Raw genomic sequence first — 27,458 nt, 5'->3', positions numbered from 1 at the left:
GCGCGACGTGGCCACCATAAAGATCATCTACAGCGGGGACTGAACTCCCAGCTCAGTCTCCTCCTCCTTTCACAGGACGCTCACAACCAGGGAGGAGCCCGAGGTCCTCGAGGAGCAACGCTGGCAAAAATAACAGAAAACGTTTCAGCAAATAGAACAGCTGTAATCTGGGACACTGGTGATACCAGCTCCAATTCACTTTAATTCAAATAATTTCATGTATATAAAGAAATAACTGTGTAATTACATGAGTAATTTAAACTTGGTACTGTGGCCCACCTGCAGTACCATCGCAGCCCACCGGGGGGGCACAGTGCATTAATTTAAATAAAATGTAATCAACCTGGACGAGTGTCAGCAGATCCTTTCAGATCTCACCGAGGCTTTGCTCCGACCGATGTTCTTCATCAGAAACAGAGCTTTTGATTGGTCAGTGACGTCCTGGGCTGAACGTTTCTCTGTAGCTTCTGCGCAGGTTAAATTCCCACAATCCTGTTCTGTGCGAAACCAGAGAGCAGGAGCATAAATCCTGCATACATGGGGCATAAATCAGTTCTATTAAATATTATTTATATAGCGTTAAATGAACATCAGCTTTTATTCACGGAGGCTCAAACGAGAGACTAACCCGGCTCGGTCATTCTCACCAGATTGTCTCGATGGGCGGGGTTAGTGCTGATGACTCAAACTGCGATCTTGTCCTAATCCCAACAATACGAAGTTAAAAAGACCGAAGTTAAGTAGCAGATAAAAAATAACTGTCCGTTATCTACGTTCACTTATCCTAACATCAGCCTGTTTCAAATGGCTGAGTTCACCCAGGGTCTAACCTGTACGTTCAAGGGGCGGGGCTAGCGGCATCTGACCAATCAGAAACATGGATAAATGTGCTCACAGCAGAGCAGCTGATTTCACAAAGGAGGACCGGTGTGTGTGTGTAAACACTGCTGTATTAATAAAGTTTAGCCTGTTTGAAGCCGACTGTGTGACAGAACAGACTGATTCATATCACAGCTCTGTCTCGACGATCGAGTCAATGGCGTGTCCAGCGGGGTGGCCTGGGGGGGGCACAGGCCACCCCCCAAACCAGACTGGCCACCCCAGGTGCCACCCCAAAGGCAAAACAATAAAATTCAATCAAATATCAAATGTCCGATTATGTTTTCACGGTGACGCTCAGATATCCGAGTGTAGGTGAATGCAGCATCGCTTCTGCGCTATGCGCATCACGTTAGCAAAGGTAGGAGAGCCAAGCGCGAAAGATGGCACTGCAGGAAACAATTTTTCGGTGAAAGAAAATGAGGACAGAATAAATGTCCCGGTAAGTAATATCAAGTTTGTTGAGTTTAGTAAACTTCGGTGAAATTAGAATACCAAGGAAAAAAATAACACTTAAAGAATTATTGCAGCCGTGGAATATTTCAAACAGTATGCTACTGAGGGCAGCTAACATAAGAGTTATGAGTTATAAGATATAATCTAAGTCGTAACATTGCTGTATGGAGCTGCAGATTTGGTTGCAGGTTAACATAGCTGGACTGGCCATCGGGCATACCGGGCATATCCCCAGTGACTTATTTTTTATTTTTTTTGTAATGGCATGAACAATGAGAGGTGGTGGATTGGCCAGATGCAGGTCGATGTGTAGAAATAACTCCGTTGTTTGGTGGTGGCTATGACGGGGCTTCCACAGAGGCAACAGGTGGATGAGGGAAGGGGAGGGGAGGCAGGAGGAGAGACCCGAAGCAGCCGCCAGTCCGAGTGTCAGGTGAACTGAACTTCAGGTAAGAAGTTATGACCTGCAGTCTATCTGGGTCAGATATGAACCAAGTTTAGGTGGAGTTTATTTTCATGTTGCTGACTTTTTACTGTCAGTTGCAATAACTCATACTGCGTTCTAGCCAGTTTGACGGAGTTTTTATACAGCTGGGTGGGTGCTATGATGTTACTGATAGTGAACTTTATTTTATTCATGAAGTTAGTTAGTAGAGTTGCCAACGGCTCCTTAAAAAAATGGAATGGTCCCTCATTCAGAGAAAATATTACGCGTTTCATATTGAGCTGAGAAGAGACGCAGTTTGTCCCGGACTTTAGCTAGAATGGAAAAAAGACACAAAGCTGGAGTTATTCTGTCCTTACGCTGCACAGCTGCCTCTTCTCTCATTCTCTCCCCTCCCTCTCCTGTTGCTACTTCAATCATGAAACTGATCAATGATCAGCTGATCGGCTTTTCTCTCTTGTTTGTTTATCGCCCACTTTGCGCCAGAAAGAGGAAACCAGCGGATATTGCGCTAAACAACAGCAGCACGTTTAAGCTTGATCAGCTGTTGTTAGAATGTATTTAATATTAATTTCTAGTATCAGCTGATGTTTGCTGGAGCCACAGCTGTAAAGCTGCTGGTCATGATGTCTGTTTAGATATGTGGTGAGAGGGAAACATGAAGATGAAACCAGGAGATGTCCTTACTGAACCATCAGAGCTGAACAGGTGATGGAGAAACAGGTTTACCTTTTAGGTGACATGAATGAGTTGAAGTTATGAACTGTTTCTGAGAGACAAATAACACCAGGATCCTTTTTTATGTAGCTGACAGCTGGTAACTGTGCAGAGGCGGGTCTAGCAAAGTTTTGCCAGGGGGCCAGGTAGGGCATTAACAGGGAAAGGTGGGCACAAAGAAATACTTTTCTTTCTTATTCTCATTTAAAATACCTAGTTTTTATTAAATAATTATCTAAATCTTACAACCAAAGTTTTTATCTGACGTAAAATGTATAGAAATCATACATATACCAACAAGACTGTACATCACTGTCACAACAGGGTTTGTTTTCATTCAAAGGCTTTATGGCTTTACTACCTGGTGGGTCGGTCTGTAGTAAAAATGCCCAATTTTTTTGTCCCAGTCCAGCCCTGCAGGTTAATACTGGCAGTGTCACCATGCCAGCTGACTGTATTTTATCATCAGCCAGTGTTGTTCTTTATCAATATTACCAAAGTTTACGATAAGGCAGCATAGAAAGTATTTACTTGCTTTCAGGTGTTATTCAAATGTTAGTCTTTTCATTTGTTTCCCCACTTTTTTCCTGTTTCAAAATCAAACACCAGTTTGTGAGAAGATTATCTTCTTTTTTTAACAGGCAGATAAAGTTTTGCATTGGCTAATTTGTCAATTGTTTGTTACAAATGTTCGTATTTTAATTTTCAAAAATGTTTTTGCCCAAAACATATGTGCACTATATGTCAGTAAAAATACTATGCAAATATTGCTGTCCTTGAATGCTGAGTAAGCACTGACAAAGCACTGATTGTATCTCTTGTACTTTATCAACGCAGTATCTAAAAACTTTGCACCGTAGTGGTTAAAATCTCATTCTAATAAGAGTTAAAAGTGCATTTGGTTATTAGGTTTATAGGATTATTGAATTATGGTTAAGGGTTGGTAGAATTTTTTTTTTAAACATTATCTGCCAATTAAATCTGCCACCCTTCTCCAAATCTGTGCCCCTACCTGGCCCCCCCAACAAAAATTTTCTAGACACGCCACTGGATCGAGTGTTTCATTAATGTGTTAAGGACGGTCTTAGCTTTTATCCTCTGAGCTGCAGACTCGGTGGAGTTTAACACTGAGAGGAAAGAATAAAACCTCTTTAAACGCTGACAGAACAAAAACTGCTGAACAGCTCAGAGGGAGTGTGACGCTAATTTCCAGAGATCTGATTGGTCAGTTATTTCATACCTGCTGATCTGTAATCTAGAAACTCCCCTACTCCTGGGCAACATCAGTTGCCATGATGATAAACCCTAATAAGAAGGATCCGCCTTCACAGTACAGGAAACCCAGAGCTAATCCTGGAAAAGGAGAAATCCTGCCTAATAGTGCAGACCTTAGGGTGACATTATGACTCCGCCTCTCCGACCTGACGTGGATGCTGTGGGTTTGTAAAGGAGGACAAAACAGAAACACATAACTTATTTTTAGAACCGGGGGTCTGAAGGTGCACACTCAGAGGACAGCTTCCTGCTCCGTCCCGACTCTAACGCCACCAAGGTTTCCAGAATAAACTTCCGTTGTACTTCAGTCACACCTGAGAGCAGCAACTGAGACCGTAAACTCATCAGGAAGGTGTTCACTGAGCTCAGGTGAGCTGGACGCTCAATTCTGTTACACTTCTATCCAATCAGGCCTCAAAGAGGTCGCCCCCTGCTGGATGTTAGACAGAGCGCAGGTTGAGTTTGGCACCTGAGTTTGTTTAAAGCTGCTCTGTGATTGGAGGACATGGTGAGGTCAATGTCACGGCTCCACTCAGAGGTCATCCAGCTGCAGCTCTGGCGGTACCGGGTCACCTGATCGTATCGGTAGTTGGAGGGGATTCAGAATGCACGCGCATGCACACACTGGTCCTCCTCCAGAGGTGCAGCACCCCCTCCCCCTCCACCCCCCAGCCTCTGTATGCGCCGTCACAGTGCAGACAGAGGTTGTAAACATGGCGGCGGACGGGATGGTGCTCACCAACCACGACCATCAGACCCGCGTGGGGATCCTCACAGGTAAGGACACCGTGTCATCACATGCGCTAAAACGCCTCTGGGCAGCGTACCTGTGCGCCGTTTTGTGCCCGGCTCCCTGCGCAAGTCGGTGTCACGATACGGGCTGTCTCCGCTGCAGAGCGGGCTAACGTTAGCCACATGCTAACCGGGTTCCCCGCGAGCCGCGCGGCTGCTGGCGCACAGGTGCGCGTTTTGCGCTAAAGAGCGGGATTAACGTGTTTGTGTGTGACTGCGGATTAACGTGTGAGCACCGGCTGCACCTGTCAGCGAAACTGCGGCGCTCAGAGGTGTTTTATTCGCCGTGAAGCGGCCGGGAGAAGGGCCGGGGAGCTCTTTCAAAATGCGAGACGAGCTGTGCGTGCTACAGTGAGTGTCTACCAGAAGCCGTGCTTTTATTTTGGAGGTAACCCCGCGGTGTTCCGGTGTTAGTGGCTAGCTTGCAGGTGGTATTTTGAGCAGTGTGCCGTTACGGAGCCGACATGAGCTGCATTATTCATGTCCCTCTGCGGGTCTGACGAGGGCCTCGGCTCACGGTGGGCTTTTTTAAGATAACGGGACCTCGCGGCTTTTTAACGGCCGGGGTTTCACCCCGTTAGTGTCCGTTTAACGCAGTAATGAGCTTTTTCCCTCCTCACGCCATTTAGTTCAACATTAAACACGAACGCGCAGCGCGGCACCGAAGCTGTAGCTGATGTTCGCACCGGAGTCGTGCCCGCGGGAGGACTGGGACCAGTGAACCCAGTAACACTGGACATGGACAGGGATGCTTAGCTAACTGAGGATAGCATGGGCAGTCCACTGTGCGCCCAGCAGGGGGCGCTGTGGGAGGGCCCGCAGTGATTTCCACACAAAAACACGCTAGTTCCCACAAATCCAGAATCAGTACTGTGAACTGAAACAAATCAATTGTAATGATCAATATTTTATTCACTGTGACGCTGATTCTTGCCCATAAAACACTAGCATTCGGCTAACATGTGCTGATTGGTGAGTTTTAGAATAGGAGGTCCTCTTGATGGCGTTCTTTTCCCGGTGATACCTCTTGTAGGTGTTAGCGTCGTAGTTATGTGGTTGAAGTGTTTGAAGGTGATGCTAACTGCTGCTGGCTTCATGCCCCAAATCAAAATGGAGGATGTATTAAAGTGGCTTGTGGTGCTCATAGAAAAGTACTTTACTGCATTAAAAATCCATTAAAATGTCTAAAAATACAACTTTATGTATTGTTTCAATCCTTTCTAGTAAAAACATGCTAAAGATTTCCATGAGAAAAATGTTTATGTCTCGAAATGTACATTTTTGTTCTTCAGCTCCATTGAGCTCCATTCATCCAGGATGAGCTTGAGAGTGCCCTCTATGGAGCAGGAAGAGAACAGCTGCTCTTTCATCCACCGTGCTTGCAGTTCCTCGTTAGTGACTTTAACGAGCAGAGAGAACAAAGTTTGAACACACCAAATAACACAGACAACCAGAGCACGATACTGCATCGTACGCCATCTGTCTGTCGTAAGGTTTTACGTGTCAGGACATCAGAAAAAATTTGGTGTTAAAAATAAGAAAATACAACCTCAGATGAACAACGCGTTGTACATTACACAGTAAATATTTAACAAAAAGACCAAATCCAAAAGTGGTGTAGCTCCTTCAGCAGCAGTGACCTGCAGTGATCGGTCTGCGCCATCACTGTGGATGAGCTTTGGTCGTTGAGGTCTGCAGCATTCGTTCATGCACAGCTTTCTGTGCTCTGCAGCAGCTCCGTTCTTTCCTTTTTCAGCCGTTCTGTTGGATCTTTGTCCTGCTGATGACCCAGTTTGGTCCCAGCTTTATCTGTGAGACATCTGCACTCTGGCCTCGTCTCAGAGCACATCGTTCCTGTTCAGTTCCTTTGAGCACTGCACGCTCTGATCTTTTGGTGAATTTGCTGCATCCACTGCTGGGAGAATGTGGATCCACCCTGTTCTCTCCTATAGAAGCAGCGAGGGTCGAGGTCTCACACAGTTTCTGTATTTTGACCTATTTTCCCATAAATGAATTCTGACTAAGTTTAATATGTCAGATTGTTGTTGTTTTTTTAAGGTTGTATTTAAATCATTTTAAACTAGCTAAGGACCAGATTTTAAACTAGCTTACTTTCCTACTTTCTTTTGACTGTGACTGTTTCTGCTAATATTCGTAGGCGAGCACTGATCAAATGTTTCCCAGTCCGGATGCTGACTCCTTGTATTTGAGTTCCTGACGTAAAATAAAGTAATAAAGGACGAGAGGAGCATGATAAATAAAATAAAAAAAAAACTATGTTTTGGCGTTACTCTTCTCGTTTACTGTCGCTCATCAGATTGGAGCTGAGTGTGAGAGTCTTTCCTGCTGTTATGTGCACAAACGGTTTAAAACCTGCGAAGCAAACCACTGAAATCATATTGAAAGCCAGACTGAGCTGTGAATCAGGTGAGGATACTCGGGTAGAGTCCAGGAATCAGAAAACAGCAGGAGGAAATTAACCAAACAGCTGAAGTTGACTGACGTTGTCCCCCTTTGAAGTCCAAAGTCTGGATGAGGAAGATCAGGGCTTCCTGTCATGTGACGTGCGAATTCTCGGTCTATTCCTGCTTCCTTAGATGCCCTGCTCTTTGCTATTTCATTGTTTGTCTTGATCCGTTAACTCTGGACTTGCAGTGGCACTGAGCACGCCTGCAGGACGGCGTTCTTCTACAAGCTTCGTGGTCGTGAGCGATGCTTTTTTGAATCTGTCGAGGTCTTCCCTGCCAGCTCCTCAGAGTTATCGGACCGCCGTTTCCTCCATCTTCCTCTGCAGCACTTCACCCTGAGCGGGTCCTTGAAGGTCCGTCCTTCAGCTCTGACGACACGGCCGCAACATTTCAGTCAGTAGATCTTCACATGGAGCTCTTCAGCTGTCCCTCACACTTCATTGTGGTTGTTGTTGGTCATGTGATCAGTGTAGGAGGTCTTTCCTGTGGCCGTGGTTTTGTTTGGACGCTCTGCTGGAGATGACGAGGACCTGCAGGTCTTGTTTTGTCCTGCTGCTCTCAAACTCTGCAGTTGTTCAGTCTTGTTGGCACAGCGTTACCAGGCGTCCTTTGAATTTGTTGTTTCTGTCACTCTCATTTGTAAGTGCCATTTATTCTTTGTGATCATTACTCTCTGACTTCCCCATAAAAATAAAGATTTTGTTCACACGGATGACGCTAACAACGACCTGTTCTGCTCACTTCCTGCTCTTTCATTTTAAGACTGGACGATGATATTTTGGCGTCTGTGTTCTTGTAACTTGTGGAGAATCTTCGATCCTCCAAAAAAACTCATCCTGTTGGTTTCCAGCTCCCTGTTTTTATCTTTGGACTCTGCTACAGCAGCTTTGCATGATTTACAGTTGATAATAATCCTTCTTTATCTCACACTGAGCCTTGTGCAGCTCCTCGGTTCATCCATGTCTGAATTGAGCCGATTTAGCTACTCCACCTTTAAGACAGCTTTGTTCTGATTGTCTGTGAAGGTTCTCAGTAGGGCTGCCACGATTACGTCGACTATCAAAATCGTCGACGACTAATTTAATAGTCGACGCATCGTTTGAAGCTTTGTAAGATCCTGAAAGACGCAGGAATAAGTAGTAGGATTTAAGAGTGTAATAACGGACTGAAACAGAAGATGGCAGCACTGCATGTACAAGGATGCCAGCTGCCGTTAAACCCCGAAGAAGAAGCTGTGTCCGGTATCGTAGCTGTGACCAAATTCAGGCCGCATCCTTCGGAGGCCGCATTTGTAGGCCGATTATGTTACAGCAACGCGGCGAAGACTGTCCAAATTCAAAGATTCCTCCAAATGTGACCTTCATTTCCCCAGATTTGAAGGATGGGTCGACGTATCTTTTGTGGCACAACCTATCCCAGAATTCATAGCGCAGCTCAGCCAATTCCAGTTTCCAACAATAGCGGCAGCTAGTTAGTTTTAATATTACTCTTATTTTTCTTTCTGGGTCACAAAATAAACGTTTAAGATATTTTCAGGCGAGAATGTAGTTGTGTAAACCTCAAATATCTGCGCAGTTTATCAAGAAACCACATATTTTCAAAAGTGCTCCGACGTTTTCGGAGACGTCTGTTAACTCGATAGCGAGCCGGGGTTCAAGGCTCACTAGAGCTGGCGAGAACGGCACACTCCCGGGAAATTGTTTTCAGAACCACCGCTGTCTTTCGCTACTCAGGTTAAACGTGATATATATAAGTCACTTAGATAACCTGAAAATGTTATTGTTTGGCTTTTTTTCAGTGTTTTATTTGTTCGTGAGTAAATCTGTTTGGCTGAGATTAGATTAAGTAAAACTTTCTTAATTCCCTGGGTGGTTTTCACACAGCTGAAAAACGTCAGACAAACAGCTGATTATCAGAAGTGTGAGATGCTGGAGAATATACTCCGGTGTCCCGTTATATTTTAGATAGCAAGGAGTTTATTAAACATCACAGAAACAATCTGCAAATTTCATTAAAGTTTAATAAACTGTCATCTTGTCTTTATTTTTAGTTAGCACATACCTTAAACACTTAAAGCTGTAAGCTAATGATAGTTATATAAGAGCAGATGCTGCTGGTAGGGCTGGGCTATCTCATACCGTTCACGGTAATATGGTGTAATTTTGGGCAACGATAGGAAAATGAAATATCGCAATAGAATATGGGTAAAACGCGCATGCGCAGTGCCTTTGTTTACATACGCACATGGCGGTGATGCAGAATGAGAAGCGCGAAAGCGGATCATTGAATGAAACGATGAACCAGAACTGGTTTGTAAAAATGCTGCAGCTTCAGTGGTGGAACTGGTTTAGCTTTCGTCCGTCAGATACACAACAAAGCACTATTTTTGGTAGATGCTAGCGGGCCGTTGTTATTACCATGTTGTTTGGAAAATATGGCACACTTAAAATCAATCCTTTGATTTTCTGTAAAGTCGACAGTGCCCCTTATAATCCCGTGAGCCTTATGTATGAACTCTGGTTGTGTTTACTGACCTCGAAACGATTTTATGTACACGGGGCTCGAAAATCTGTCAAATGCTTTAGTACGACTTTGCTAAGCTACGAAGCCGCCACCGCTTGATGGATTGTCAGAGCATTACAGCTATCGTAGACAGGAGCCTCGCGGAGTGATACGTACTGTGCTTCAACATAATATTACCGTATTGTGTGTGTATAACCTGTTTTTAAGTTTAGTGGATATTATACATGGTTATGCTGAGGATATGTCGGCCAGTCTCCACTGGAAATGCCTTTTGGTTAAACTGTCAGCAAGGAATTTGCATTTGCACTGTTACATTTGTATATTACTTTAATGCACATAAAAAACAGCTGCTTGTTTAAGTGAAAATACACTGATGGGGTTTTTGCACTAATAAAGTTGTGAAGTATTTTGTCTAGTGTCAATTACATCGTCAGTTATGTCGTTAGCGCAAATTTTCAAATGTATATCGTGATAAATAGTTTTGGTCATATCGCCCTGCTCTAGCTGCTGGTGCAATAAGTTGTACGTTTTACGTCTAATGGATGATGATCTGATTAGTCGACTAATCGCAAAAATAATCGATGACTAGTTGACTATCAAAATAATTGTTTGTGGCAGCCCTAGTTCTCAGTCATCCAGATGATCGTAGTCTAAGGAGCTTGGAAAAAAAAAAGCGTCTGGACTTCTTTAAGTAGCTTGAAGACATTTCACCTCTCATCCTTGAAGCTTCTTCAGTTCTTCAGAACTGAAGAAACAACTTAAAGAAGTACAGACGCTTTTCTTTACAATATCCTTGGACCTTTGTTCTGATTGGCTGCCTCTCACAAACAGAGGGTTCAAACAACAGGTAGACGGGGCTTCCGCAGCTGAGATGAGCATACAAGGGTGTCCCCTATTTGTGACATCATGCAGGTCCAGCCTGAGAGTTCAGAGCAGCCTTAGCTTTGGGCTCACACTCTGAGCTTAGTGTTAGAAACCTGCAGCACTGGAACACGAGACATGTGACAGGAAGTGAGGAGGAGGAGGAGGAGGAGGAGGTGGTGTTGTTGTGTGTGTGTGTGTGTGTGTGTGTGTGTGTGTGTGTGTGTGTGTGAGAGAAACCGTGCTGAGCTATTCTTCCTCTGCAGTGAGCGACAGCTGCTTCAAGAACCTGGCTGAGGACCGCAGCGGCGTGAACCTGAAGGACCTGGTCCACGACCCCTCGCTGTGAGTCCTCATCAGCAGATCTGCAGCATGCACGTACACACGTGAGCAGCATGACAGTAACTGTCATTGTGTCACTTCCTGCAGACTAGGAGGAGTCATCGCGGCCTACAAGATCGTTCCAGATGAGATCGACGAGATCAAGGTAATCCCAAAAACAGGAGTCCTTTTTTAATATCTCTGTTTGTGCCAATAAAGGGAAACGATTTAACGCTTTTTCACAGACGTTTGTCTGTCAGTGGGCGGGGTCTACGTGTAAGTGAGGTCGTCCGCAGCTCTCGTCCAGTCAGACGGCGGTAAACTGGTTTAAACCCACTGAGCATCATAAATACACGTTAAGGATTTGGATTGAAACAAATTAGAAATCAGTAAAAATTCTGAGTTGTGATGATTTCTAATCGCGTACTGACGTCTGCTCCACATGCACGAGCAACGTGGCCTCTGTCTTTATGCATCACTGTGTCCACGTGATCGCCACCGCCGGCATTTCAGACTGACACGTTTCTGTTTCTCTGATTCTGTGGCTGTGATTGCGGCTGCTCAGCGTTGGTGCTTTTATTTTGGCGGTGACGAGCTATGTGTGTTTGCAGGAAACTCTGCTGGAGTGGTGCGACGAACAGGAGCTGAACCTCATCCTCACGACCGGAGGGACTGGCTTTGCTCCGAGAGATGTTACTCCTGAGGTACAGGAGGTTCAGAGGCGCGGCTCGACGGCAGACCGCCGTGTTCTAACTCGCTGTGGTTTGTCGTTTTCTAGGCCACCAGGGAGGTGATCGAGCGAGAGGCTCCGGGAATGGCTCTGGCCATGCTGATGGGATCTCTCAACGTCACGCCACTGGGCATGCTGTCCAGGTGAGCGCTCTCACTGCTCATTGACCAGTCACTGTAACGTGGCGTGCGTTTATCTTTGTAAATTCACATCTGGATCTGGAATGTTTTGGGAAACTGTCTGAATTTAATGCGGCAGCACGTCTGCCCACCGAGCTTTAACCCTCTGAGGTGATCAGCAGGTGTGTCAGAGGATGATGTCAAAGCTGTACTCGGGTCAGTTATGGAGCTCCGATAAGAAGCAGACTGTGGCAGATGTTCCTCCTGAACCTCCAGATGTGCTCCTGCATTAATGGTGCCTTCACAGTTAGTCCTGTCACGTGACCATCTTGAACTCTCGGCCTCTCTGGGAGGATCTTCTTACAGCCAATCACGTCTCTGATTCACCTGGTTAGGTGCTGTCAGTCACATTGAACGTGTCACTTCCTGTTTCTTCTGTTACTCACTGGATTCTGATGAACGGTGCAGTTTAAGTTTGACACAGTGTGGAAACGTTTGTTTTCTAACCTGCTCTGTGTGCCGTGTCCTCTCCTCTGCAGGCCTGTTTGTGGTATTCGTGGCAAAACTCTGATCATCAACCTTCCAGGAAGCAAGAAAGGCTCTCAGGTACGAGTCTGACTTTACTCTGCTCAGTCTGCACCGTGTGGATCTTTGCACTGAACTCGCCGGGTATGTCGTAAGACGTGGCGATCCAGTCAGGTGGAGCTCAGCGTTTGTGTTATTTACCGTTAAAGTAGGAAGAGTTGAACTGCGTCGTTACAAAACTACAGATGTTGGATTACAGACCTCTGTGGGTGTCTCCAACCTCCTCCCTGACCAGCTCAGTCTGAGTGCGTTCAAGCAACGTCCTGAAATGTCGAGCAGCTTTTAAAAGTATAACAGAGTCTGAAAATATAAAGTTTGAGTGTCTAAGCCACCAAACGTGTGTGATCTACAGCTCAGAGTAACACAGGCTGAGTCAGGAGGACGGCGTGTCTGAGCTCAGACTCTGTGTGCACCAGTGAAACCAGTACACCTGTCACACATCACTGCAGTCCTGTTCACATGCATCTGTAAAGTGTGGGAGCTCATGGACTTCTGTGTCCCTAATGCCCACTCGCTCCGTGTTGCCAGCAGTGAGTCAGACTGTTTACAGACAGGATTTGTAGGCGGAGCCAGGTGTCTTACCTTTGTGCTCTCGAGATCTGGTGGTTCTGTTCAGGTGGCCTCCAGCTCACACAGGAGCGGTTTGCAGCGGTGATGAGAAAGCCAAAAAATGGCGGGGTGCCACCCTGAGTCTATAAAACTCAGAATGGTTGAAAGGAGCAGCTCGCCCTTCAGTGGCTGGCCTCTCCCTTACAGATGGAGGGAGGAGTTCAGACTTTTGATATGCGCTCAGAGTAGAGCTGCTGCTCCTCCACATCGAAGTTCAGATGGTTGGATATCTGACCAGGACGCCTCCTGGACGGCCTCTGGCTGAGGAGGCGTGGGACAGACCCAGGACAGGCTTGGGAATGACTTGGATGAGCTGGAGGAGGTGGCTGGGTTTGGGATGGGGGAGTCTGTGCTTGGACTACTCGGCGCGACTACTGTTCGTGTAAACGATCCACTGTGCATGCAGCGTCTGCTGTGAGAGTTTGACGCCATGACGACGATGATGATGAAACTTTGATTTTTCAGGAGTGTTTTCAGTTCATTCTGCCCGCTCTGCCTCACGCCATTGACCTGCTGCGCGAGGCCATGGTCCGGGTGAAATCCACGCACGCCGCCCTGGAGCAGCTGCCCTCCCCCTCCCCTCTGCAGGCCAACACGTACGCCAACACACACACCAACACACACACCATGGAGCGCGGGACCCAGTGTGAGGAGGAGGATGACGAAGAGGAGGACCGGAGGAGAGGTCGGCACGCGCACAACCACCACCATCATCACCACCACCACCAGCACGGCTCCTCCCACATCACCGCAGCTGCCATCGCTGCCAAGGTAAGCGGTGCGCAGGCCGCACGTAGAGCAGCGGCGGTGCTGGAAGCTGCCAGATGAAAGTTTAATGATCAGTGTGGGGAAAGTGGGTCACTGCAGCAGCTACTGTACTACAGACGCATGCAGCGGCTGCTGCAGGACGCACAGAAATTACCGGGAAGCGAGCGCTCCGCGGGCAGGACGGAAGACAGGAGGCCCGCCTCCCAGTAGCGGAATGACATTTAGAAAACACTTCCTCCTCAGGGTCAGGCGGGTCATTACAGGCTCTGCCCACGGGGCATTGCAGGTTCTTATAACTGTAGAAGAAATGAGCACCAAGGAAACTCGTTTTTCAATCCGTCGTCACGTTTAGATCCACAGGTCACGTGACAGAGCATCACGTGACCTGTGTCGGACGCTGTCAAGAAGTTTCGATCAAACTGGTCATTATGGCTCCTTTATAAAAGGAACAACTTGTCAGGTTTTAACACTGAAGGGGTGGCTGTAGCTCAGGTGGCAGAGCAGGTCAGCCACTAATCAGAAGGTCGGTGGTTCGATCCCAGGCTGCCTCCTGGATGCCAAATATCCTTGGGCAAGATACTAACCCCATGTTTGCCTACTGGTGGTGGTCAGAGGGCCCGGTGGCGCCAGTGTCCGGCAGCCTCGCCTCTGTCAGTGCGCCCCAGGGCAGCTGTGGCTACAATGTAGCTTGCCATCGCCAGTGTGTGAATGTGTGTGTGAATGGGTGAATGACTGAATGTAGTGTGAAGCGCTTTGGGGTCCTTAGGGACTAGAAAAGCGCTATACAAATGCAGGCCATTTACCAGGCCATTTGCCTTGTTATGGTTTTTTAGAGAGGAGACGACAGGAAGTGATGACTTGAGGACAGTTTTGGTTCATCGATACGTGTGTAAACATTTTAACACGAGCATGACCTCCATCGTGTTAGGGTTTACCCGATGCAGGGATGTCCGGTGTGGACTAACTGTTGGCTTTAGTATTGTTAGTTTGTAGCGTTCCTCTTAAAGCCACACCCCCACAATGACCGCGAACAGCTCCTGTCGTATCAGTTAATTTACAGAACGAATCCATGTGTGTGAGCCCAGGTTTGAGCTGTGACGTGTGGAATGTTTCACTTCATCCCATCATGTCCTTCACCTGTGTGTGTGTGTGTGTGTGTGTGTGTGTGTGTGTGTGTCCATCAGATGAGCCATGCTGTGCTCATGGCTAAAGGGAGTCCCTACCTGCCTGGCCACACCCCTGTCCCTCCCACTCATTTCACCTGCTCCTCTGCCCATGACCATCAGGTGAGACTTCACACATGCACCTGTCTTCTCCTCTCATTGGTCAGTTCATTGTGTCAGTCACCATTCTTCATCAGCTCCTGCCTGAACTAGCTTGAAGATTATCTGATGCCGCCTTTTTTTTAAGGTGGACCTACTATGAGTTCCCTTTTCAGTTCAACCTATGATAATAATGCTGGTAGTAAAAACAAATCAGAAAGTATTCAGAGTATGAAAGTAAAACTTTGCATGACTTCATTAAATATAGTAAAGTTATAAAAAGAACAGCTGATTGTGAGGGGGTCAGGGGTTATGGAGCGTGTTCAGCTTTGCAGCTTTAGGTTCTAATAAAACAACTGAAGGAAATCATTGGACTAGCATTGTGTGTGTGTGTGTGTGTGTGTGTGCGCGTGTGTGTGTGTGCGTGTGTGTGTGTGTGTGTGTGTGTAGATCCCGGACTCGATCATTTCTCGAGGTGTTCAGGTGCTTCCACGAGATTCGGCCTCTTTAAGCTCCACCCCCTCCGAGTCACCCCGGGCGACACAGGCAACTTCCCGCCTTTCCACCGCTTCGTGCCCGACACCCAAGGTACAAACAAACCTTCACACATGCACACAGACAGCACCGCTAAGAGCTCGGCAACAAAAAACGCCATTCTGCATGAAACACCAGCTTTCCTGTTTGTGCTGTGTAACGGTCATAGAGCATGCCCAGTAGATGTACGCTGATTGCTGATCGAAGCCCTTTATCAAACAATGACAAGCACTTCCTGCATGATGAGAGCTTTTAATTACTTTCTTTATTTCCTAACCTCCTCCGTTCACTTCATAGAACCAGAAAAATCACATTTGATTTCCTGGCATAAAAAGCTCCAGCTTCAGGACCGAGCCAATTTATGGTGAATAACAAACTCGGTGTGTTCGATTTCATTGGAGCAGAAAAACGAGTATTCACAGTTAGACTTGGTTCACGTGCCATTTTTTCAAATATCAAATACTTTCTTATTGCCAGTATCTGAACAGATTACCATGTAATTTAAAAACACGCTAAGAAAAGTTTCTTCCTGTTTGTCCCGTGGCGTTCCCTAAGGTGCTATCCTGGGTCCTCCATTATTCCTTATATACTTGTTCTCTTGTATATGTTTCCATTTTTTTTGTTGTTGTTGTTGTTGTTGTTGTTTTTTTAAATCACTAGTATTTGAACTGATTGTAAAATTATTAAATCAATTACATATTCCCCAGCTTGTCAGGCGGTGGAAGGAATACAAGTCTTTTGCTACAGCTGTTGACACCACCCGACATGAGCTGCCTGTTAAGAAGGAATACTTCGAGGACCTCCTTAATCCCACTGACACGTCTTCCGAGGAGGAAGCAGAGTCTGGGGATGAGGGGAATGACCCGCCAATTTCCGAGGGCGAGGTCACTGAGGCAGTTAAACAACTCCTTGGTGGCAGAGCCCCTGGTGTTGATGAGGTCCGCCCCGAGTTCCTGAAGGCTCTGGACGTTGTAGGGCTGTCCTGGTTGACACGCCTCTGCAATGTTGCGTGGAGATCAGGGGCAGTACCTGTGGACTGGCAGACCGGGGTGGTGGTCCCCATCTTTAAGAAAGGGGACCGGAGGGTGTGTTCCAACTACAGGGGGATCACACTCCTCAGCCTCCCTGGGAAAGTCTATGCCAGGGTGCTGGAAAGGAGAGTTCGTCCGTTAGTCGAACCTCGGATACAGGAGGAACAATGCGGTTTTCGTCCTGGTCGCAGAACACTGGACCAGCTCTTTATCCTCTCCAGGATACTTGAGGGTGCATGGGAGTTTGCCCAACCAGTCTACATGTGTTTTGTGGACTTGGAGAAGGCATTCGACCGTGTCCCTCGGGGTGTCCTGTGGGAGGTGTTGCGGGAATATGGGGTGTCTGGCCCATTGCTACGGGCCATTCGATCCCTATACAACCGTTGCAAGAGCTTGGTTCGCATTGCCGGCAATAAGTCGGACTCGTTCCCGGTGGGTGATGGGCTTCGCCAGGGCTGCCCTTTGTCTCCGGTTCTGTTCATAATTTTTATGGACAGGATTTCTAGGCGCAGCCAAGTGGCGGAGGGCTTTCGCTTTGGTGGCCTCAGAATCTCATCTCTGATTTTTGCAGATGATGTGGTTCTGTTGGCTTCATTGGGTGAGGGCCTCCAGCTCGCACTGGAACGGTTCACAGCCGAGTGTGAAGCAGCGGGAATGAGGATCAGCACCTCCAAATCTGAGGCCATGGTTCTCAGCCGGGAAAGGGTGGAGTGCCCACTCCGGGTCGGGGATGAGTTCCTGCCACAAGTGGAGGAGTTCAAGTATCTCGGGGTCTTGTTCGCGAGTGATGGGAGAAGGGAGCCGGAGATCAACAGACGGATTGGGGCTGCAGCTGCAGTAATGCGGACGCTGCACCGGTCCGTCGTGGTGAAGAGGGAGCTGAGTGTAAAAGCGAAGCTCTCAATTTACCGGTCGATCTACGTCCCTACCCTCACCTATGGCCACGAGCTGTGGGTAGTGACCGAAAGAACGAGATCGCGGATACAAGCGGCAGAAATGAGCTTCCTCCAAAGGGTGGCTGGCCTCTCCCTTAGAGATAGGGTGAGAAGTTCGGCCATCCGGGAGGGGCTCAGAGTAGAGCAGCTGCTGCTCCACATCGAAAGGAGCCAGCTGAGGTGGTTCGGGCATCTGACAAGGATGCCCCCTGGGCGCCTCCTGGGTGAGGTGTTCCAGGCATGTCCCACCGGGAGGAGGCCCCGGGGCAGACCCAGGACACGCTGGAGAGATTATATCTCTCGGCTGGCCTGGGAACGCCTTGGTATTCCCCCGGATAAGCTGGAGGAGGTGGCTGGGGAGAGGGAGGTCTGGGCCTCTTTGCTTAGGCTGCTGCCCCCGCGACCCGGCCCCGGACAAAGCGGATGAAGATGGATGGATGGATGGATTCCCCAGCTTTTTGGTCACATGTTATTTAAATGAGCGCCACTAACTAATGTTAGCTTAGAAATAATTACCAAATGAACATCTCTCAAATATAAACTGTTCACACAGGGTTTAGATAAAGACTCTAGACAGCGAGTTAAGGTTAGCCAGCTATATGCTAAGTTGACTATGAAGTAGTTTGTGTGTGTTAGCAGCTAAGTTTATATTAGCTACCATTAGCCAAAAACCTGCCAATGTAATGAATAAAAAGCTGTCTAAAATGAAACCCTAAATACAAACTGATCTGGAAGCTATATTGGTTATTTTCATGTTTCTTTGTCGGTGAATATTAGCTAATCCTTACTAGATTCATGCACTGTAGCTAAGTCATGGCTTGTTGGCTAACTTTGTCTGAACTATGCTTGAAATGAATTAAATGCTAGGTGGCTAGCTTCCCAAAATCATTTACCTGTTAAGTGAACCATTGTTATAATTTACATTTTATATAAAAATATGATTTTTGTCAAAAATTAAATGATGTAACCGTTTAAATAGATAGCAAACTAGCTTAGAGCGAGCTTGGTTAGCTAGCTGGCTGTAACTTAGCTTTACAGCTTGTAGCAGACATTTATAACATCCAGGTCAGGTGTAGTGTGTGTATGCTGCTCAGTCAGCTGTTGGACAAACATACATGACGTACAGACCATACAACAGAGAAACATGACAAAGTTGGACAGTCTGTGCACAACTCGGCATATTTTAGATGCTAACGTGTTCTGAGCAACAGATGGGTTTCTGAGGTTTTATGCCTCACCTTCTAATTTTGACTTGTGAAACAAACTCCCCCCCCCCCCCCCCCCCCCGGTAACTATCGGTAACCATCATCACAGCATCATTAGACTGTTACAGATGAGTATCTTTAGGTCAGATTTGAATATCAGTGTCATTCCAGGTGTAAGCAGTGATCGTCCTGATTGAAGCTCTCGTTATGTGCATGAACTTTATTCAGGAAGTCTCGGGACGTGTGCTGTCTGTTGAATGGGAGTGAATGGGACTGTGATGGTTGGAAACACTCAGATCTATTGAAATGTCTTCAGTTGTGGTACATTTAAAAATAAATGACCTAAAATGTAGCATCAAATTATGCTTAAATCATCTCTGCAAAGCAGCCAATCATCAACCTTATGTACCTTTGCTTTTAGTAAGAAGACGCCGGCTTTCTGACCTCTGGTTTTAATTTGCTGTTAACATCAGCTAGGAGAGCAGAATTAAAGCTCTGGCTTATATCTGCTGTTTATTCAGCGCTCAGACTGATCTGATGAGTAAGATTAACCCGACTCGCTCTCTCGGTGCTCCTGAAATGCTTGAATGTTGCATCCAGAGTCATTGTTTATGTTTCCACATCCTGTGAATGAGACGCATGAAAAGAAAATTATTCTTTAAGATGATTTCAATCAAAATAATCTGTTTTTCTGCAGGTTCAGTCACGATGTGGCAGCAATGAGAACATACTGAGAGCCAGTGAGTTCAGTATGTGTTTCGTTTACCTTTAAAGCTCGAAAAAATAGTTTTCAGGTGTTTACAGGTGTGTGTGTGTGTGTGTGTGTGTGTGTGTGTGTGTGTGTGTGTGTGTGTGTGTGTGTGTGTGTGTGTGTGTGTACGCACTCATAGGCCACAGCGCAGTTGACATCAGTAAAGTGGCGCGTCGTCATCGCATGTCGCCGTTCCCGCTGACATCCATGGACAAAGCCTTCATCACTGTTCTCGAGATGACGCCTATTCTGGGAATTGAAGTCATTAACTACAGAGGTGAGTGTGTGTGTGTGTGTGTGTGTGTGTGTGTGTGTGTGTGTGTGTGTGTGTGTGTGTGTGCGCTGCTCTAACACAGGAGTATCGAGCCCTGCACGCCCACGTGTCCACTAACTGCTCCACCACAGAGCAGTTAGATGCTGCTGTGGTGATGGCATCTGATGGGAGAAGCATTTCAGCACCTGCACACTCTGTTTGAACCATGAATGTGTAAAAGGTTGCTCCACCTGTTTGACTTACGGAGGTTTTGGACCTGAAAGTCAATCCAGGTTGACGTCAGTCTGATCGGCTTTTCCCCGCTGTCGGTCAGCTCGTCCGGTCAGGACCGTAGCCGCCCTCCTCCGTCGTTCCTCCACAAGCTGCGAGAATCGCTCCTCCCACAGAGTTCAGATTGTAGTGAAACAATGAATTTGTCCTGGATAAGCCTCTGAGAAAGTCTTCTCTCTCTGCAGATGGTTTGGGTCGAGTTCTCGCTCAGGACATCTATGCCAAAGACAACCTTCCTCCGTTCCCCGCCTCTGTTAAAGATGGCTACGCTGTGCGAGGTGAGACTGTGGGCACCGCCTCAAACATCTGCGTTTTTTTTACCTTTTATCTGTTGAACTGAAAGCTCTAACCGACTCATGTTTGACTCGTAGCTGCCGATGGCCCGGGAGATCGCTTCATCATGGGGGAATCGCAGGCTGGACAGCAGGTCGGCTCTCACACAGCAGCGTTGTGCATAACCATCATCTGTCAACCAGATTCTGTGGGAGACGCTGCTAACCTCAGCGTTATCTATGAGCGGGCTCATGGTACACACACCATGATCGGCACAGCGCGAGCCATGCTCAGACCGTTTAAGTTCACGTATGTGCAGAATGTAGATCAGGATCAGATTGATGCACATCACCGAGTTCATATCAGCAGTGAAGGCAGACAAGGGTCTTTAGAGCCACACGTGTCACAGAGCAGGAAGTCCTGGGAGTCGACCTCTGCAGCCAAACGCTGGCGGCATAACAGCTGCAGTTCCTCTAACGTCCACTTGAGGCTCCAGAATTTAGAAAACTTCTCATCTCCTCCTGATTACTGTGAATTTCAACCTTGACTAAAAGCCTTATTACCAGATGATGTCATCGCTCTGTAAACTGTGCTTCTTGTGTTTTCAGCCCACCCACACAGTCATGCCAGGTCAGGTGATGAGGGTGACGACCGGCGCGCCGATTCCCTGCGGAGCTGACGCCGTGGTCCAAGTAGAAGACACGGAGCTGCTGAGGGAGTCTGAGGATGTAAGAACACCAGGATGAAGGTCGATGGCGCTGTGCGTGTGCCTGCTGGCTTTACTTCCTGTTCGTCTGTTACAGGGCACCGAGGAGCTGGAGGTGAGGATCATGGTCCAAGCCCGGCCCGGGCAGGACATCAGGTGAGAGAGGAACGCTTCTCAGGTCGTGGATGTCAAACGGGTGAAGGAGCAGCGTAGACAATTTGGTGCTTTTGTGTCCACGCAGGCCGATCGGTCACGACATCAGGCGAGGGGAGTGCGTTCTGGCTAAAGGCACGCACATGGGCCCGTCTGAGATCGGCCTGCTCGCCACAGTGGGAGTGACCGAGGTCAGCGTGCACAAGTTCCCCGTGGTGGCCGTCATGTCCACCGGGAACGAGCTGCTGAACCCGGAGGATGACCTCCACCCGGGGAAGATCAGAGACTCCAACCGCTCCACTCTCCTCGCCACCATCCAGGAGCACGGATACCCGACCATCAACCTCGGCATCGTCGGAGACAAGTGAGCGCGTTTCCCCGCCTGTCGCTCCAGTCTGATCATTTCCTGTTCTGACATCTTAAAAAAGCTCCAGCCCCCACCCCCCAGCACGGTGCAGTCAGGGTTTAATCTTTCATCCACCCTCTGAGGTCCACAGGTCCCTCAGTGGGAAATCTGAAATCTTCCACTCGAGTCCGACCTCAGTCTGTATCCTGAACTTCCTGTGACACCCGTGTGTCCTCTCTCTGCAGCCCTGACGACCTGCTGTCAGCTCTGCACGAGGGAATCAGCCGTGCTGATGTCATCATCACTTCAGGGGGTGTGTCCATGGGAGAGAAGGTACAGTAACTTCAGTAACTTAACTAACTTCAGGCCACGCCCACCTGCTGAGAGTCTCAGCTGCAGTACCAACTGCACGTTCGCTCAGGAAGTGAAGCAGGACTGGGCGGACTTCTTCGCCGCTGCTACAGGAGGTGTGTCTCTCTGTGGAGTGAGACCGCAGAGAGAGCCGAACGTGAAGGCGGAGCTGACGATTTACCGTCTTTCATCAGCTCTGACCGCGAGCCGTCACTCCTAATCGAGCTGAGGGCCAGGTGAGGCAGCAGGTGGGCGTGGCCTAAAGTATCTCAGTGTAAAGCTCACTGATTGAGTGACGCACTGAGCAGATGTTCTGATCGTCAGTGTGCAGGAAACCTGACTGTGTGTGTGTCTGTGATCAGGACTACCTGAAACAGGTGCTGGATATCGACCTGCACGCACAGATTCACTTTGGCCGAGTCTTCATGAAGCCAGGGTAAGACGGAGCCGAGACTTCCTGCTTTAGTCCCAGAACTTAAGCACCACAGTCACACCTGTGTGAAATACCCGAGAGCTTAAAGCTTCAGGCGGCTGTTAATGAGCCTCACCTGTGGCTGCAATGTTAGTCTGTTCACTGAAGTCACAAATGTTTCTTCTGATAGCTGAAGGAGTTCCTCACTGCAGGTACTCGCAGTACTGCAGGTACACCTGACGGCTGATACCTCAGTCTCTGCCTCTGCTCACGCTGCTCTGTGTTTCTGTCCCTCAGTCTTCCCACTACCTTTGCCACAGTCGACATCGACGGGACACGAAAACTCATCTTCGCCCTGCCAGGTAACATATTAACCCTGCTGTGTAATTCACCTGCCTTTGAAGCGTCCTCGGGTCGTCCCCACAAACGCCTGTGATCAGAGTCACGATTCCTGATTGTGGATCCCAAAGCGAAGCAGGAAGCTTGAGAGCGTCCTGAGCCCAGACTTTAACCTCCTGGAGACCAGAAAGCTTCAGTGCAGGCTGAACGTCAGCAGCCTCCACAGAGATGGGCTGAGAATTAGCAGTTACTACATGTACTTCACAGTACATGATTGTACTGTGAAGTACATGAAGTAAGGAAGGGAAAAAAATGAATACAAATCAACAGATGACACAGACACTCTTTCAATGTTTCGTATTCGTTGCAGGCAGATACGTGCATCTTAAAATAACTCCTCACAGTAAGCTCCATAAATGTTCCAGCAGCGCCTCGTCGACACGAGTAACTCCAACCGACCACGTTTATGACATCATTCAGAGGCCGCTCGTAAATGCGCCACATCATGTTATCGAGCTTCTGCACCATCATCACACGTGGTCTGTTTATTGTTTCCAAGGTAACCCAGTGTCCGCTGTGGTGACGTGTAACCTGTTTGTGATTCCTGCTCTGAGGAAGATGCAAGGCATTCTGGATCCTCGACCTACAATCATCAAAGCGAGGGTAACACACACACACACTCTCTGAGGTCATGCTGTAACCCTGCCTGCAGGTCAAGGTGAACCGAGTGTTTGATGCATCGCTCGGGTTACATAACACAGTTATTGTTGATGAAAGTCTGCTGATGCCACTGTTCTTCTCTTCAGCTCTCCTGTGACGTTAAGCTGGACCCCCGGCCTGAGTACCACCGCTGCATTCTCACCTGGCATCACCAGGAGCCGCTGCCCTGGGCTCAGAGCACAGGTGAGTGCGCACACACACGGTGATGGTGTGTACCGTCAGTCATTGGTGTCTAAGCGTTGCTTCCTGTTTCCTCCTCGCCGCGGTAAACTCTGGCCTCTTCTCGTCCACACGATTAACTTTATTGATCACATCATGGAACCGTCATAAAGATGTTCCACACGTTCATACAGCATCGCGCTGTTCAGCTTCCTCACTGCACTTGGCCCAAATGAGCCGTTACGCTTGTGTCCTGTAGCGCCGCCCTCAGAGCTTTACATCAGCTCGTCCAATCAGGTTTGTCGACGGTGCTGAGCGGTTTGTCTGCTCTGAGTCCAGCTCACGGATACTCGCTCCAAAGTCTCTGAACCTGCCAACGAGGACTCATCTCCAACCGGCTTTCTTGGAGACGGAATCGACGTTTTCTCCTAAATTCATCGTGCGTGTTCCCAGATACCCGAGGCTTCCGCAGGGCGTCCAGTGACGCGCCGTCGCAGGCCCATCCATCACGCTGGCTCTGTGGTCGACATCAGTCAGCTGATTTATGTCAGAGGCGTCGTAAACGAGCCTCTTAAATGTTGTTCTAACCGCTGCCTCGGTCAGCGTCCTGTCAGTCATCTCACTTGGGTAATGCGACTGACCACACCCCTTCTCCCTGCAGGTAACCAGGTGTCCAGCAGGCTGATGTCCATGCGCAGCGCCAACGGCCTGCTGATGCTGCCCCCTAAAACAGAGCAGTACGTGGAGCTGCACAAGGGAGAGGTCGTAGACGTCATGGTCATCGGACGGCTATGATGCAGGTACGGCGGCTCCACGGACGCACTGAGCACGTGCGAAGCGTGTGCTTTCTGTTAACACTTCTTTTTCTCTCCAGACTGAAACGTCACTCGCTACCGATTACCATGGCAACGCCAGGACTTCTTGTCTGCACAGGAAACAGCCGGGGTGGGGGGCGGGAAGTGGTGCATGTCTACCTGGTCGCCATTAGCTGTGATGTCATATGCAACAGCCAATCGGAGCCAGCACAGGCTGAGTCCTCATTGGTCTGCTCTGAGGAGATCACTGTATTTCAAAGGAGAAAAAAAATGTGAAAAAATATACGAAATATGAGATTTATTCTGTAATATTATTATTATCCTGATGATAATGATTATTAATATTCTTAATTAATATTCTATTTATTATTATTATCATGGTTCTGACTGAATATCATCATCTTAGTAGTATTCATGCCCTCTTCTCTCCTCTTCATTTGCTTTGTGCGTTTTTCCCGGGTAGATTAGAGACATAGAGACCCTCCTCCTCCTTTTTCTACCCTTGCTCTGCTCTGGCGTCCTCTCTCCTGCTATAGAAACCTGCCGTTTCACTACGTCTCCTCCTGGATCACACAGACTCCAACATCAGCAAAACACGGCTGATGAAGACGTCCTCCGAGTGAACCTGCTTACGTTGTTTGTGCCTCTGAATATTTTCTGCCAAACAACAAAAAAGAAAAGAGAACAAGCTGCAGGTGTCCTCTGGTGTTCCTTTTTTACCTTTCTGCAGATTCAACCCTCTCAAACATCTGGAGACATCTCAGCGAAGCCATGAAATCGTCCTCGGTGGGTCAGCGGCTCGTCTTTGGGGCGCCGAGCGATTTCTCCGCTCCGATATAAATGCGATAAAGACGTCTCTGATCGCGGCCGTATCAAGGCTGCGCCACACTGGCGGTTCAGTCCAACCCTGCGTTCAAGTGGTGTTCGACCAGAGTGTGACGTTTATGTTAAGGTAGCTCCAGAACCTCTGGGCTCACCTGGAGTGTCGGGCGCGATTACATGATTACTCCACATTTGCGTCTGGAGCTCTGGGTGTGGGATTTGTCCTTTCACTCGCTCTGATCAGGCTGTCCAATCGGGAGTCTTTATTCAGATTTTTACCCACGACCGCACGTGCAGGAACTGACCGATTTGGCAAGTTCGGAGAACAGATGCGATTCCCGGTTTTTCCATCTGCTTGCATCACTTGAAGGCAGGGTGTCACATTCAGGTGCTTGTAACTACACCACGTGTATTTTTGCCATGACGGTGTTAAGGTGCTCGTTATGGTCGGTTCGAGGCTGTAAATCAAAACGTCATCTGACCGCCGTTCTCTCCGCGTACTGTATGAGCGTGCAGAAACCCTCCTTTGACAGTTCGCCCACTACAAACGCAGAAGCATCCGAGCTGCTCGCCGTAGATCCTGCTGATAAATGTTTACCGGTTACCAACAACCAGAAGCGTCCTGTGAGATCTGAGAGCCCCAACGCAAACCGCCCACTTCCTCTCATCCTTCCCGTTGAACCGGTTTTCCTGCAGCGCGGTGTGTGATGTGTAATCTAGAGCCAGCTCATATTTACCCAAGTTTCCCAAAGTCCATGTTGGTGGTAAAATGGGAATACGGTTCTTCCTGCTTTGACCCGTTTTCCACCGATGTGGTACCGGGGTGCTACTTCATCAGATCTTAACCAATAAAAAGTGCCACAAAACCACTGGCACCTCAAAATCAGCGGTCCCAAAGCGCCCGTTTCTGATGCTTGGCATTCCGGCCTGTGAGACAGAGTCTGGTTTGCTGCATCCACACCAACAGCTCTGCTTTGGAAATCAGGTGGACAACTCATCCTGTTACGACCTTTTTCCAACAACTCAGTGCCGCTGCCTCACCCAGACCCCGGTCCTTTCTGGGTTGTCCCGTGGTTGGATTCGTGGATCAATGGTGGGAGTGGGAACTGCACGAAATTTCTCTTCTTACTACAGACGTTACCCCGGCTCGTGCTACCTAATGTTCTGGCACTGCGTTTGTGGGGAAAAAGGATCCGATTCTTCCTGTTGGGACTTCTTTTCCACTGGTGTGGTACTGCTGCTAAATCTAGAAGCAGGTTATTGACTTTGCACTGAAATGACGGTTTCCCAAACATTGTAGCCCACAGTTGGACTCAGAGAGGTTACCACTGATTGGCCGAGGCAGCTCACAGCGGTGCTTGGTTCTCAGCCTGTTCTGGGAGAGAACCCAGGCAGAACCAGCTCTGTAACTTCTTCCTGTGAGGCTCTTCACCTCCACTCTCAAAACCAACCAAGAGCCGGCACCACGTCAGTGAAAAACCTGAGTTAAATATGATCAACCAAACCCACAGGTCAAAGGTCAGGCGCTGCATTCAGGTCATACTGGAGTAACTGCTCTGTCTGATTTTAACAGTACCGACACGGCGTCCTGAATGCAGCGTGGCTCGTTGTCCTGAATTCCCCCCCCTTCTTGTCACACCTGCATGCCCATAAAAAAGGGGGCGTGTCTTTCCTCTTTGGGCAGGTGTGATTCCAGGCGTTAGAGTGTGGTGCAGCACCTGGGCGGGGCTTCTGATCTGACTAAACGTGACGCTGATGCTCTGGTGCCAACACTATCTTTAAGTCCTCTGGCTTGGTTTCCAGAAACTTCCCAGTTACCTCAAATGCACCGTATATATACAGCATATATGAGTGGCTCGTGCTGCGTCCGTGTCACATGGGAATGGTGTGATGATGTTTGGCTGTTCGTTCAAAGAAATTCCTAAAATAGTAAATAATGCTTGCCGTTCGGCAGCTCGCGTTTACGGCAGCTCACTTACGACACAAACGCAGCATCAGCGCGCGTCCTGCCGCCTGCCCAAGGAGGACCAATCAAACCCAGATAGATCCATCAGAGCGAGCAGAAGCAGGTTGTTGAGAAACTGCCTTTGTACCGAGTGATTCGTAACACTGGGCTGAACTCAGTGTCACACTGCACACACTATAAACTATGACCAGCACTTGTAATGAAGCAATGACACAGCATTCTACTACTACTGTATAAATATGATGAAGAGGATGTTTTTCTGTAATATTATTGAACCTGAAGATGAATTAATAAAAATAATCCTGATTATTCTGTAACTGCTGTTTGGCTCGCTCGCTTCATTCATAACAGCACTCGTCTGAGAGCGCTTCACGCTGTCAGGGACGGTAAACGTCACATCTTGTCAGTGTGAAGAGCTTTAACTGCACATTTAATCCCTCAAATAATTTAATCTGAGAGAAAAGCGCTGTTTTTCTATATGATAACACAATGCTGATGTAGGAAATGAAAGACCTCTGTCAGGTGTAGACTTAAAGAAACAGCTCTGGTCGCTTATTTCCCAGATTCGCAGTAATTATAAATAAAG

General features: G+C 48.0%; 2 protein-coding genes across 5 annotated transcripts; one reads left to right on the top strand and one right to left on the bottom strand.

The window, feature by feature from the left end:
• LOC146551729 (uncharacterized) lies at nucleotides 1-4,408 on the bottom strand. Of its 2 annotated transcripts, XM_085256207.1 has the most exons (4): nucleotides 3,984-4,408; nucleotides 648-701; nucleotides 379-529; nucleotides 1-120 (listed from the first exon to the last, which is right to left on the bottom strand). In XM_085256207.1, exons 1-4 carry the CDS (start codon nucleotides 4,115-4,117, stop codon nucleotides 70-72), a joined length of 390 nt encoding a protein of 129 aa, XP_085112333.1. In that variant the 5' UTR covers nucleotides 4,118-4,408; the 3' UTR covers nucleotides 1-69. The 2 variants fall into 2 exon arrangements, 1 of the variants encoding a protein (XP_085112333.1); XR_014889869.1 differs by lacking the exons at nucleotides 1-120; nucleotides 3,984-4,408 and having other exon boundaries at nucleotides 417-529; nucleotides 629-3,969.
• On the top strand, nucleotides 4,277-27,189 carry gphna (gephyrin a). Of its 3 annotated transcripts, XM_085256206.1 has the most exons (23): nucleotides 4,471-4,549; nucleotides 10,683-10,761; nucleotides 10,846-10,903; nucleotides 11,349-11,441; nucleotides 11,516-11,610; nucleotides 12,126-12,192; nucleotides 13,246-13,551; nucleotides 14,733-14,834; nucleotides 15,261-15,398; nucleotides 19,213-19,255; nucleotides 19,406-19,543; nucleotides 19,996-20,088; nucleotides 20,182-20,237; nucleotides 20,692-20,811; nucleotides 20,887-20,945; nucleotides 21,031-21,306; nucleotides 21,534-21,621; nucleotides 22,002-22,075; nucleotides 22,349-22,413; nucleotides 22,950-23,053; nucleotides 23,197-23,293; nucleotides 23,931-24,069; nucleotides 24,144-27,189. In XM_085256206.1, exons 1-22 carry the CDS (start codon nucleotides 4,486-4,488, stop codon nucleotides 24,062-24,064), a joined length of 2,349 nt encoding a protein of 782 aa, XP_085112332.1. In that variant the 5' UTR covers nucleotides 4,471-4,485; the 3' UTR covers nucleotides 24,065-24,069; nucleotides 24,144-27,189. The 3 variants fall into 3 exon arrangements, with proteins under 3 accessions (XP_085112329.1, XP_085112330.1, XP_085112332.1); XM_085256203.1 differs by lacking the exon at nucleotides 14,733-14,834 and having other exon boundaries at nucleotides 4,277-4,549; XM_085256204.1 differs by lacking the exons at nucleotides 14,733-14,834; nucleotides 15,261-15,398 and having other exon boundaries at nucleotides 4,277-4,549.
• Nucleotides 27,190-27,458: the final 269 nt, after the last annotated feature.

Source organism: Mchenga conophoros, linkage group LG19 (assembly GCF_057382185.1).
Source record: "Mchenga conophoros isolate Kocher_MC1m ecotype Shallow Benthic linkage group LG19, M_conophoros_male_GT1.1, whole genome shotgun sequence".
In the NCBI taxonomy this organism is placed as follows: Eukaryota; Metazoa; Chordata; class Actinopteri; order Cichliformes; family Cichlidae; genus Mchenga; species Mchenga conophoros.
Note: the sequence above shows the minus strand (reverse complement) of the source record. Positions and strands in the feature narration are given on the sequence as shown.

Excerpts from the sequence above, each read along its gene's own strand:
- LOC146551729 (XM_085256207.1), bottom strand. The coding sequence starts at position 4,117 with ATGAGTTTACGGTCTCAGTTGCTGCTCTCAGGTGTGACTGAAGTACAA. Across the intron at positions 530-647 it reads CCGCCCATCGAGACAATCTG|GATTTATGCTCCTGCTCTCT; the intron begins GTGAGAATGACC and ends CCATGTATGCAG. Across the intron at positions 121-378 it reads TCGGTCGGAGCAAAGCCTCG|CGTTGCTCCTCGAGGACCTC; the intron begins GTGAGATCTGAA and ends TATTTTTGCCAG.
- gphna (XM_085256203.1), top strand. The coding sequence starts at position 4,378 with ATGCACGCGCATGCACACACTGGTCCTCCTCCAGAGGTGCAGCACCCC. Across the intron at positions 13,552-15,260 it reads CAGCTGCCATCGCTGCCAAG|ATCCCGGACTCGATCATTTC; the intron begins GTAAGCGGTGCG and ends GTGTGTGTGTAG. Across the intron at positions 23,054-23,196 it reads CTACAATCATCAAAGCGAGG|CTCTCCTGTGACGTTAAGCT; the intron begins GTAACACACACA and ends TCTTCTCTTCAG.